At 38.3% G+C, this 13,353-nt stretch overlaps 1 protein-coding gene across 1 annotated transcript in view; it reads right to left on the reverse strand.

The window, feature by feature from the left end:
• Positions 1 to 13,353, reverse strand: part of GNPTAB (N-acetylglucosamine-1-phosphate transferase subunits alpha and beta) — a 37,937-nt gene that overhangs the window by 20,202 nt on the left and 4,382 nt on the right. The window contains exons 2-7 of the mRNA XM_066319934.1: positions 13,246 to 13,331; positions 8,316 to 8,435; positions 6,621 to 6,662; positions 5,672 to 5,877; positions 4,917 to 4,981; positions 4,585 to 4,719 (exon numbers count right to left, since the gene is read on the reverse strand). Coding sequence (XP_066176031.1) covers positions 4,585 to 4,719; positions 4,917 to 4,981; positions 5,672 to 5,877; positions 6,621 to 6,662; positions 8,316 to 8,435; positions 13,246 to 13,331 — 654 coding nt within the window. The remainder of the gene's footprint in view (positions 1 to 4,584; positions 4,720 to 4,916; positions 4,982 to 5,671; positions 5,878 to 6,620; positions 6,663 to 8,315; positions 8,436 to 13,245; positions 13,332 to 13,353) is intronic.

Genomic DNA, 13,353 nt, shown 5'->3' on the forward strand with positions numbered 1-13,353 from the left:
CTTTCTGCTCATTTTAAAACAACACTTGTCCCAAAGTTAGCAGCCCTTCCCTTAGGAAGACCAGCTGTTCCATTTGTGACATTTTAAAGCTGTTGATGCTTTGACTCATGTGCTATTTGAGATCTTTCAATCTGACTTATGAGGCCTGTCATTAGAAAAATCTGATAAATCTCAGACCTTCCAGGGAATCATCTGAACTTATGGGTGGAAAGGATGGCTACAGTAGCTAAATGGCTGAGGTATAGTTACAAACTGCAGGCAGCAACCTCCAAAAATACCAGCATTGAAATGCTGCAGATTGCAAAGCTGCCAGCACTGGATATGTGCTTTATTTAGCAATACAACAGTGTCACACAGTCCCTTAGAATCTGTCTTGTAAATCATACATACAACAAACCAAAAATATTACCATCTTAGAGCTTTGATAGCATGTAAGAAGATTTAGTTTCTCTTTAAATTGCTTCCAAACTCAGCAAAAAAAAGCACCTGTACTACAAACACTTAATTAGATTTATTACACTTACCCCTACTAACAAAGCATACATGCTGTAGTTTTTTTTAAATTTTTAATATTCCAAGCACACACAGGAAGCAGTGGAAAAACTTGTTCCATTTCTCAGCATCAGTTTAGCTAACCTCTGCACTGAATCAATCATTTTTATTACATCAAAGTTGGAGTTTTTTTCTCAGTAATATCTTTTGAAGAAACCAGTCTCTTCCTAAGCAGTTTATCACTAAAGTTAAACTTCAGTGAAATTATCTGCTGAAATGACTAACTAGATTTTAACAGATTTCAAGGTCTGCTCCATGCATTTTGGAGCTGGTACATCCAAAATGGAATTGTCTCCTGGCAGATTTTTTAACGTCTCACAGGTATCAACCTCCTCTCTGTAGACAGGGATGCCATCGCCTGTTCCCTTAAAATATTACCTTCCAGAGAACATCTTCATCCTGCCAAAACAGGTCAGCAGACCCAAAGATATTGCCAAAACACAACAGGAGAACAAGAAGGTAGATACAGAGAGTCAGCGCCCAGGTGAGCCACTGCTAATGTAAGTGGGCAGACACCTTGCAGACATACACCCAGACCACCACTGGGACACATTTGCATCACACACTTGAAAGTGAGACAGGAAAACTGCATTATCTCCACTAGGGAACTTGAAATGCAGGTTCTCCAGCACGGAGCCAGCATGTTACACTTGTAGCTTACTAGACTAGGAGCCAGATGAGATCAGACACCTCATGGAGAAGTAAATACTATCACTGGCACTTTCTCAAGTTAAGAGGCCTCAAGAGCTTTTATTTTTTTCCTGAGGTGGGATGTAGATTCCTAACCAGTCCTTAAATTATTATACTCTATCTTCTAAATGACCAAAGCTGAGTATTAAGGAAATAAGAAGCTCCCCTTTTCCCATTCCAATGTGGATATTGGGAAAACTCATATGCCTACACAGCAAAGGAAAGGAAGCATATGCCAAAGAGTTACAAAAAAGCTTTACAAATACAAAACACTGCTGTCTTTACAAATGTCTCAAGTGCCTTCTGTAAGACGACATAGTAGGAGGGTCACTTCTGAGTCAAAACTAATGCAATGCCTTGGGGTTTTTTTTCTACAAAGCTTATTTGCTGCATCTGTGTGATCGTGACACCATCTCCTGGAGCCACCTGTTTGCTCCAGAAACACTGATGAGCAGCAGTAAAAATGCCAGACCCACCGTCCTCCAGTGAGGACAGCAAACACCAAATATTACTGTGCCTGCAGTTTCCCATGTGGATTTACTTCCATTAGTAAGACAAGGTCACTAAGAATTCTCTAAGTTTCTCACATAACTTGTCTCTGTTATGTGTGTCTGTGTGCATGTGGATTAAAAGAGATAATATTTGGCAAAGAGGGAGATCTACAAGCTCTTAGTTCTCCTTGAAGCAATCAGGATATTAAATCTTGAAGGAAAAATCAACTTGCTCCAAAAATTTTCACTACTGTGTACAGTATCAGTGAAAAACTGTTACCACGACAACCTCAAAAAGCCCAAACCCAAACAAATCAAGTTCTTAAATAAATGTAATTTTTAAGTTGCAAGCACCTCTTTAGGCTGAATAATAGTCTCCTTTAGAAATGCAGTGAAGCTGGGGCCAGGGGGAAATGAAAATGAAATATTCAGTTGTTCTGCACATACAGGTCCAAGGTAAGGTCTTTGGAAGCCTCAAAGAAACAGTTCAGCAGCCATCAGCTGCACAACCAGAGTAACACCTCCATCTAGTGGCCTTCTAACACTTGGTCAAGAATACATGGACAATAAAAAGCTGTCAAATATCACTTTCAACTTCATCTGTAGTAACACATGAACTACAAAAACATGACCAGGAGACACACTGCTGCTCAACTTTCATCTCAAAATAAACTTCCATATCATTACGTTATAGTGCAGGCCACAAGGACAGAAAATCAGAGACTCTAACAGATATAATGCACCTTGAAAATAGATCCATTATATCATGAATCTCCACATTTTAATCACCTCTAGTTGAGCTCAGCTGCTTTGCTCAGAGATTTAGGTTTTTAGAAGAACTGTCTGGTCTAGATGAACAATTTTCGGTCTTCCTTGGGTTTAGAAGTTATTGCAATCAAACCAAAACAGTATTATCAACATACAGCACAAATGCTCTAGTAACTGCACTCCTCCCTTTCTAACAGCAGCACTGTTCAACGTTTTTATTATTATTATTTCTTTACTTGTGCTCTTGAAGCAAGAAATAGCCACTTAAAAGCACACAGAAACCCATTAAGTATCAGGAGACATCTATGAGACATAAGTCTTATCCAAGCTTGGGTGCAACTTTCTTAGAACCTACCGAAGGCTTCAATAGAAATAATCACATCCACATTTGATGTTAAATCCTTTATGCATGAAAATAAAACATTTCTTACATTCACATACATAAGTTTCTCCATAACATACATGAATTGCTGCTATCAATAATAGAGGACTGGCTGGGAAAGAATTCACTGCTATGACCACACAGGGTATAATAATCCAAATTTAATTGATCTAAAGCATCCACCACCAGGAAAAGAAACATAGACAGCAAAGATGACCGGAAAGAAAACCAAAGAATATTGTGGGTACCTGAGAAAAATATTGTTTTTATACAGATATATATCTTTCTAACCAAATTGCAGAAGAGGAGCTCTTAGGAACAATCACAGTGGCAATGTTTACACAGAGATAACATACTAAGGAAAAGGGAATCAGAACAAATAGATGACACATGACCGATGACATTAAAAAACACAACCAAGAGAGGGTATGGAAAAATCATATAGAAAGGTAATAGGCACAGGATATCACTTCCATAAAGACACACAAGGAGATGGGAAATATGTCTTAGACACCCCAGAGATGAACTTAGGGGTGTCTTAGACACCCCTTTATGATCATCTGGACAGCAAGGAACCGTATGAATATCCACTCTTATTTAACTGATGTGACACTAGAGGCACAAAGGCAAAAGAAAATACCTATTTAAGCTTAAATAAATGCTTAAAACCTCTCTCTATTAATCTGTTTTAGGGCATTTGGGAAGAGAGGCACCAATGTGTTTACTTTGCAAGGTTTCTGCCATTAGCAAAGCTCCAAGTCAGCTAACACAAGCTGAGGCAAGAAAAGAATTTCAGATTGCATTATGTTGGAGTGTGACCAGCCTATGAAAGGAATTACACAAGACAAATTCTGCAACAGAGTACCTGAGTTGTTAGCCCAGCCTACCAAAAGAAAAAAACGAAAGAAAATGGAAAAGGACTTCATGTTCATCTGAGCACCAAGAACAAACCATAAAGTGAATTAGCCTATATTACAGGTGTACATCAGACTAATGAAAACTAATTACCTATGGATTGCCATCCCATTATCTCTGCTAACTCCTTCTCCTCCATCCTTTTCACCCCATGAATCACAGCTATCTTCAGTACAAAAGCCAGTGCTTTTAACAAACTTCTTAAACTTTCACCTATCCATTAAACCTAACTGTAACTTTAACAGGTTAAGAGCAGGGGAGAACAGAAGGCACTAAATGGCAGTCACACACACAAGTTGTTTTCTGTTGCCTTGCAGATGGGCCAGCCAAAGTGCAACTTGCTTAAGACTCTACAGAGCATGTGACAAAGAGAAATGCAGTGTTCATCGCTGTTACTGTTAAGAGAGCCAAGAGGGAAGAAAAAAAGCTAAGAAGCTACATGAACAAAATTCTGTCACATTAAACAAGCCAGTGATCTAGAATTCTACAGCAAGTAAATAGCCTCCTGCAAATGGCTGAGAGAAACTGATAAGGCTGCCTTTTAATCAGCTGCAGGCTAGCAAATGTAATGCCTAAGAACATGCAGTCACAGAATGGACAATTGGTCTTCTGCAGGCAACTCTTTTGAGTCACTATTTGCTACTCTTCACTACTCAGGGAAGCATCATACAAAAATCCCAGATTACTCTCAGAAATATCCTAAGTCTCCTAGGTGAGTGAGATTTCATACCTGAGCCATTCCAAAAGACCAGAATAACTAAGGCACTCTTTCCTCCAGAGCCTTACCAGTTTTACTTTAGAGGCCAGGCTCTCTGGCAGCTTTGTTCGTAGCTGGTTTGTTTCTTTGAATGTAGCTGGAAATCCACTAAGAATGGCCAAGTCTTGCATTAATACCAGACCTGGAACTTCTTTGTCTGTAGTCTAAAAACAGGAAAACAGGTTATAAAGACCATTTTAAAGGTAGAATAATTCACATAACAATAAGGGTTGCTCTAAGAGCTTTCAATTCTTACTTCATGTGAGAGGTTATGGAAAGAGAATAGCACAGAAAATTTCTAAAAATGTACAGAACATTTAACACATACAAAAACGAATCAACAGATTGTTGAAGTACATACCAAGTAACCTCTCCATACTATTTGTTTGCTGTTGTCTTTAAACATTCCAGAATGGGCAGCTTCAACTAGAATACATAAAATTGCAAATCAAAACCTTCTTCCAGTAGAAAGTCACTTCTTTTCTGTATTGTAGTAACCAAGAAATACTTTAGCAAATAAAACATACTTGACTACTTATAGTGTGAAAAGTTGTGTTTATAAACAGTAAATGGCTCTTGGTGGTAAAATAAAGAACAGTGGTTGGAACGAGTGGTCAGGCACTCCATATTAAATAAAATACAAAACTCACACCTGCTCTGAGACCTAAGATGTTCAACACATGAGTAATTTTCTTTTACAGTTGCCAATCCTTTAAACAAGAGCAGAACATGCAGTAAGCATGTTATTCAAACTAGACTTCACAGCAATTAAAAGAAGATTTCTAAAACTAATCTTGCTCAGTCTAAACCCCAGCCTCTTGAGATTATCAGAGCAACACACACATTCAGATATCAAACCTGTTTTGCAATAGCATTTTAAAGCACAGAACTCTAATCATCTGTAATCAGTTGTCTGGGAGGTAAGCAAACAGTATCATTAATGTCATCATTTAGAGAAACAGTTTGAGGGCAAGAGAGACACTGAATGACTCGCTAAAGTCAAACAAAAAATCTGCATCAAAGTCAGTACTGGAGGAAAAACATCCCCAAAACATTACAGCAGCTTACAAAACTTGCTCTAGAAAACTGGATGCAACCTGTCAAAGAGCTTCTTACCATCCTTAGGGCAATCAAAAACAATCACAGTCACGTTGGTGGAAGGATTTTTTGGTTTTGCTACAAAGAACATATTGTTAGCAGCTTGTAGAGCAGGATGAATGGATGGCAGGTCTTTCAGCGTGGAGTTGGCAGGCAGAGCAGGATCCAGGACAAGCATGGGCACTTTGATGCAGTGTGTCAGCAAACACTCCAGCTGCTTCTCACTACAGCAAAACACCAAAGGCATATTTAACATCACTAGAAAATTTAAGATAAAAATCAATCTTGGATGCAATGGGAAAAGTTCTTGTAAAATCTGATTAATTATTTGTAACATTTGCTGTGGCAAGAGGAAATTATTGAAGAGCACCCTCATTTTCCTGCAGAAGGCAAATATCTGACTGGTAGTGTTTAGTTCATTCCCGTAACTGTTTTTTCAAAAGTTTGCAAGATTTCCAAGTCAGCCCACAGAAGAGACTTTACAAAAATCTCTAAATAACAGAAGGACCAAGCCAAATGACTGGGACAGACCTGGTCCTGCTGCTTCCTGGCAGCAGAGCCACAAGAGGCATGGACCCTCTACAGACAATTACTTGCAGTGCCATGTATACAAATGGCAGCTGAAAGCAACACGGAATTTTTAATGCATAAGTACCTGGTGTTTTATGATTCAAAAGCATGACAAATTTTTCATACTTGGAACAGGTGCTAACCATAAATACTGACAGGGATATGAATTCCAAACTCCAGAAACTGTTATGTTCTACGAAGCCTGTTCATATATGTCACAATAACATTAGCTTTATCCAGCATATACATTATCATGCTGTCAGCTCTTGAAGTGACACAGGAAGGCCTGCATAGGCTATAGAAAACCAAACCACCCCCCAGCCAGCATCTGCTTTCAGCTAACAATGAGTACTGAATCACTTATTCCAATTTATGTCCAAAAATCCCAAAACCTCACCTCTTCCTTGTTGGTTCTGTTGCATTCTTTCCAAGGATTTCCCTATTACAAAGTTAAAACAAGGATATTAAATAACACTGAATTGATAGTAAGGAACTGAGTCTAATTTCAAATTGTTAACTGAGTCAGGGACATGTTGTCAAAGCACCAGTAACCCAGATAAAAGCTGCCAAGGCCTTGCCAAGGCAAGCACAGACTGGCATGTGCCCTTCACTGCTCACGTGCAGTATGGAGCTCAGAGATGCATGGCTGTGCTGAGAACTGTGGCAGCAGGACTCTCTCTGCTACCACAAATTTATGGGGTTATTATGATGTTACTTAACAAAAGTGATGTTAATGTGAAAAACATTGCTAAGAAATCAGGATGAAGTAACCTGAAACTAGGTTGACTTGATTGTTTTGCCTAACATAAATATTCTGATAAGGTCTATAAAACAGCTCTTTTTATAGCAGTGCTCATTGATTTCTAAGGACATGAAAAAAATTATCTACAGGAGAGGGAACAAGGTGTCCCTGTAGATAGCAAACATGGTATAGACAGCAGTCTTATTCATAAGGTTAATCTCAATTTTCCAAATCAGTGTTGTGGAAAAAAAAAACATGTGTTTTTCCGTTCCTGAAACAGGAATCAAAATATGAGTGATGACAAAGCTAAACCCACTAATATTAGCTATAGGAACTGCTAGGAAAATATTGGCATAAATCTGGAAGCTTGAAGCTTTTCAGAGTAGAGACTGTCTATGTTTAAGGTCAATGAATTTAAATTTCTAATATTTCCAGTGTTTAGGTAACAAAGAAAAGATCAAGAATTTCCCTTGAGATGATACAGTCAGCTGTACCCAAACTGCAAGACACAGAATACCAAAAATCAGACCAATCCACTAACTTGTGGACGTCTCATTATTCTGAACTAAATTATTATAACCCTTAAAATACAGACTTGTCCTTCCATTTAGCATATTTACTGGCAAGAAACCAATCATGTGAGCATGAGAGTTGCTTATCAGAAACTAAATCAATGCTTGCAAGACCTAATCTAAGGTATCTGCAGCAGCTTGTGTTTGTAGGCCCAGATCAGTAATTTTGCAGAACTCTATAGCACAACCTAAAACAACACATGCAGCAATGCATGTCTTTGGTTCTTTAGATAAAGGCCAACGCATACCTTTATAACATGCATAAATTATTTTCCCCTGTCTCAGTTTCAGTATTTGTGAGATTCTGAATCTAATTAATCTAAAAACAAGAACTTAAGAAACATGCTTAGATTTTATGAAATCTATTATAAAAAAAACACCAGGGGGATGGGGAGAGAAAAAAGGCATGAAGAGAGGTTATATATTCGAGGCATAGTTTTTTTTTTTATTACTACTATTATTATTATTAACAAACTGTTATAGAAATCAATGCAAAGTGACATATACAACATACAGTTTTCCACATGGCATTTTACAAATTCATGACAGAACAGCCTTAATTATTATGTTTATCTTAAACAATTTTCTAATTAGACAGTACTTGACAGTTATAAAAGTAGAACTGAAACAAGGTTTTGGGAATAATCAAATAAAGAAGTGAGAAGACGTGCTTTTAATTTTCATGTTGACTAACATGGGAAAAAATAACAATGAAGAAAACTAGTACAGCATTAGATTGCTGCTGTCAGTTAAAGGGAAAAATATTTAAGATTATTACCTCATTATTTTCTGTTCTTCCTCCATCTGTTCCCTGACCTGTTGCAATTCTTTGATCAGTTCCACATCTGTGCCATTCACCCAGGTGTACACCACATCAATTGGCATGGGTAAACAAAGCCTACATAATTCAAAGGAAAGCTACATGAGCTGTTTAATATTACATTACAAGTGTTCATGGCATCCTACAATAGCAATTTCTGTCTAACAAGAGAAATACTCGGTGTCTGGGCTGCAAACAAGACAAAGCAAAAAGACTCTCTTTAGCTAAATATATCGTGACTTCATTATACACCAGCCTTTGACAAAACAGCCCAGACACCAACCAAAAAGGACACGAAGTAGTGTTAACTGTTCAGTAACTAAAAGGAGTCCTAACTTTATGCTCTACATTTCACTGACTCAAACTCATAGCCCACCTCTTTTAAACCCATCAAATATTTTTCAAGTCAGTACAAAGACCTGACCACATTCTTAACTCACCAACTACTTCAGACAGGACAGCAGGAAGCATAACTTAAATCATACTTTAATCACACAGAGCCAATAAGATCTCAGCAAGACCAGGTCTCTATCCTAGGAATGTCTCTCAGATTATATTAACAGGGCATTTCATAAAACATCAGTCTAATTTGGGTACATGAATTCAGACTCTAGACAAAGCAGACAAATTCTTGACACAGTTGAATATCCTAGAGCTGTTTCTGGAGAGTTACATATTTCCTAGCATGCATAATGCAGAGGGAAGGGGTTTGGATACCTTTTTCCTATTTTTTTTTATCATAATCTCCTCTCCAAGGCCCACAGCTTTGTGTCAGCAGGCTACTGCCCTAGGTGAATCTGAGTCCCATATAGCAGAAGGATACCCCAATTATTATTTTCAAAAGTTCCAGTGGCAAGCTATTTAATACCTTCCTAAACTGTAGATGGCCTAGCAAACATTGGAAAATAGCATCCTGTGACCCCATGGATCTCAGGATTAGAGATGTTTGAAGATGCTCTCTCTCCATCCACTGCACCCTTCCAAAAACATTCAAAGACAGACAGAGCTTACAGGCAGGTATTTTGTCCATCTGCCCTTGCAGAGAGCTCTCATGCAGAGAGCTTGCCCCCAGCTTCATTTTCTGCTGGTCCAGGCTCAACAACTGAAGCACAAAATTTGGTACAAGGTCAGCCAGTAGCTGGTCACAACACAATGGGCAGGAACATTTCATACTCGATTTACCACTGTTCCTGACTGAGCTGCAACACTCAGAGTGCAAAGGTGGGGCCTTCTGAGACAATTTCAACTTCTCAGCAGCACTGCTGCCTCCCCCAGCAGCACCACCCAGAAATTCTCTCACATCTGCAGGAAGCTACCCTTCTATTCAAAAAAAGTCAATTTACTGAATGCAATTACCCTTCAATTATTTCCCTTTTTTTTTACCAGAGGTAACTAACTTCTGGTTCATTTTACAAGGCATGTTTTGAACTAAAACAGCCTCCAGAGGAGTAGAAATTCAATAGCAGGGGCTCTTCCAGCTTTTCTACATTTGTTGTGATCAGCAAAATTACTGGTTTGACAGTGCCTGGAATGCTACAGCTCAGAAAGCAGTGTTTAAAGTGGAAGCACCTGACTCAAGTCAGCGGATTTCAAAAATGCCCAATCTTCAGCCTTCTGGGCAAAGTGCAGAGCTTATTCACCCAGGCTTCACTGAAGAGCATTGCATGTCCAAAAAACTCCGACCCTTTCTATGGTATGAGGCCATTTTGACTTCTGGGAAGCCTCTCTCCCTTTTACCATTTCCTAAATGTGTTTCTCTGCGCAGTAGCACATACACCTATGTAATTTCCTACACTGCCACATACAGCCAAAAGCTGGTAAATTCCACAGAGGAAAAGCATTTTTGGTCATTTCAATTCAATCAACCCTTGCATGGCAAACTCATTCTTCATTATCAGTGGCAATAGAGACAGACTAGTGAAAAAACACAAACCAACCAGTGAATTGTTTGCAGATCCACTAGTCTAATTGCTTAAAATTTATCCAAATACTCAAATTTTCTTAATGCACCTTTACAGCACACACTGTTTCAGAAAGTAATGTTTATCAAACATAGTAATAAAAAAAAGATATGCCAAGTCAATTTGTTTTTTCCAATTAAGCCAATCAACTCTCTTAAAACTGTACCTTTCTGGACTCGGCCAAAGCTTTCTGGATAGTTTCATGGCTTCCTAAAGTACACTGAGAATTTATATTTTCAGAAGTACGTATTGGAATTTTGCTGTAAAGTGGTTTAAATGAAAAGGATCAGATACTACACTTGAGTAGTATTGCTCTCAAACACTATTTTAACCTTTGGAGTCTTTTGAAGATTGTTGAAGTTCAGAGAAGCTCAAAAACTCTCTCAAATTCTGTAGCTGTGTTTCCTTCATAGGGATTCTTACATTCGGTCTTCATCAGAAACACCAGTCTGGCAAATGGGTTAAGCCCAAGATGACCTGAGTTAATTTACTAAATACAGCCACCTTTCTAATCAGCTATTTCCCCTCTTCAACACGACTAACTTCTGGTTCACTAACACATGTGCCTCTAAGGTGCAATTTGATTCCAAGTGAGAGTTATCTTAACAGCTTTCTACAGAAAATCATCACTTCGGAAAGTTCCTTGAAGACTCCCAAACAATTAATTGAGGTTTTTGCATTTTTCTCTTTACAAAATATACTCATTTTTACTTGCAAATCTAAAAACATCCATAGGACCCTGCTTGAAGACAAAAACAGACCCACCAGTCCCCCGAGACAGGGCAGGGAAACACTTGCTGGCAGGAACTTTGCACAATAAAATAAAAATAATATAATGCAGTCCTCACCCAAAACACTCATGGGATAGAACTCTATTATTTAGTTTCCTTTTCTCTTCTTCTATTTGCATATCAAAACTTAGACATCAAAAATGGGTCTGGATAAAGTGCCTTGGTAAAAAGCCCTGGAATTTCTAGTGCACTCTCTCAAGCTGTGTAAGAGCCCAAGCAATATAAGAAGCAAGTTTAGCAGCTGATGTGGCTACCTGAAAAGTGCCACAGCTGGGATGCCAAGGGTTTGCAACAGGAAGGAAAAACAACCAAAAGCAATTGCTAAACTCGAGGCAAAACCACGAGTCTGCCTTGGTCTGACAGGGAATAGTGTTCAAAAGGTGTTACTAATGATGTCATTGCTTCTGTGTGATGAGCTTTTTGAGTTTATCATCATAAGGAGCTTGCCCACATACACAAATTTGTCTACAACTCACAGTCAGGTTCTCTCTAAAGACTTCTAAGCTTCTATGGAAAGAACAGAGAATTTTACCTGCAAAGCTCCTAGAGAACAACTCAAATTCAATTGAAGGCCTGCTAATATTTCCCAAAGGCTATGCTGCTCTTCCTTTCCACAAAGCAGTACACCTGCTTAATTTCATAACCAACAAGCCTCCTGTTCTCCAATTCTGGATATTTTTCTATAGCGCTAAAATAGGAACTGATTAAAAACCACTGGACAAGCTAGATTCAATCTGGAAGTTCTTTGTTTATGTGTAGCTCTATATGTTGCATTGACATCAACCTAAAAAACTCCACCAAGCCACCACTGATGCAAGTGCCTGCTGCAAAACAAGGTCCACTACTGCATTTGTAAGGTTTGACAGTAAAAATTAATTGAGCTCTTGCCAAGGGGCATCTAAGAGTTAACAAATGCCTAAACTTATGCTTCCACAAAGGCTTCTTGGTGGTATGAATTATTAGAGAAAGCTGATAGCTGCACACAAATATGAAGCAAACTTCCCTTTTACTTCTGACATAATATTGTTAGAGGCATATGGGTGAACTGGAATAATTTAGCTCCCATCATGAAAAACTTAAGCTTTTGCTTAGGCAGCCAATATTTCCTCACCAGGCGCTGGATGTTTTGCTCACAATCCACAGAAATGAACACTAGCAAAGGAGTGCTTTACACAACCAAAATGAAGTAAGGAAACACTGCAGAAATGGGAACTGACTAGATCCACATCACAACAGTAAGAGTCATGATTTTGTTTTGGAAAAAGCCAATGGTTTTATAAAAACACTCCAGTTAATTATCACTAAGTCAGGCATTTTAGTAGTGACGGGACCAGATGCCACATTTCACTTCAGTACAGCTAAAACATGTAAGCATTAAGCTATCCATCCATATGAGCTGCATCACTCTGCTTTCATCTGTCATCCATTGGAAAATGGGGGAGAGGAGTAAAAGAAGAGACTATAAAAGTTCCTAGTAGTCACCAACACCATGCAATGCATTTTACAAAGTTATCTCACACCAACTAAAGCGTAACAAATTGATCTGATCATTTCTACTGTTCGATGACGCAACAAACCTCATTAAAGCTTCTGCTTTCAGGGTTATTTGGTATCCCATTCAAGTGTATCAATATTAAGAGTCAGATGATACATTCTTAGTAGCTTTCTTCCACTTACCAACTCACAGTCTACTTACTTCCTGAGCAACAGACCCCATGGCTATTCAGACATGAAATGTGGTTTCATCAAACCACAGGAAGTCATGTAGCAGTTAACACTGAAGACTGAAATGTTAAGCATATAGGAACAGTACTTATGCTTTCCAATCTTAACTTGGAAAACATGTCACAGCTTCCCTTCATTGTTAACACTGTCACCATTTTGATGTTTCATTAGAGACTGGATGAATTAAGCACATTTAAAACATAAATTTATTATATGACTAAAGCTTTCAAAAGCCAATATTCCAAACTGGGAGATTATGCACCAACTAAGCCCTCACTAAGTTAAAAATTTGCCACAGACTTAAGAGCCCACACAACAAGGTTCTATTCAACAGTAGTTACTAATATGTTTTATTTAAATATTTGTTAGAAAGTAAAATGTTAAATAGTGTCAAGTGTCGGTAAAGCTCACCGATTCTGAAATGATTTGCCAGCAACGTTGTCTCTGTATGAATCAAACATAACATGATACTGGTCTCTACTCCACTCCAAGACAACCTGCAAAGAAAAAAAACCAAAA

Source organism: Sylvia atricapilla, chromosome 5 (genome assembly GCF_009819655.1).
Source record: "Sylvia atricapilla isolate bSylAtr1 chromosome 5, bSylAtr1.pri, whole genome shotgun sequence".
In the NCBI taxonomy this organism is placed as follows: Eukaryota; Metazoa; Chordata; class Aves; order Passeriformes; family Sylviidae; genus Sylvia; species Sylvia atricapilla.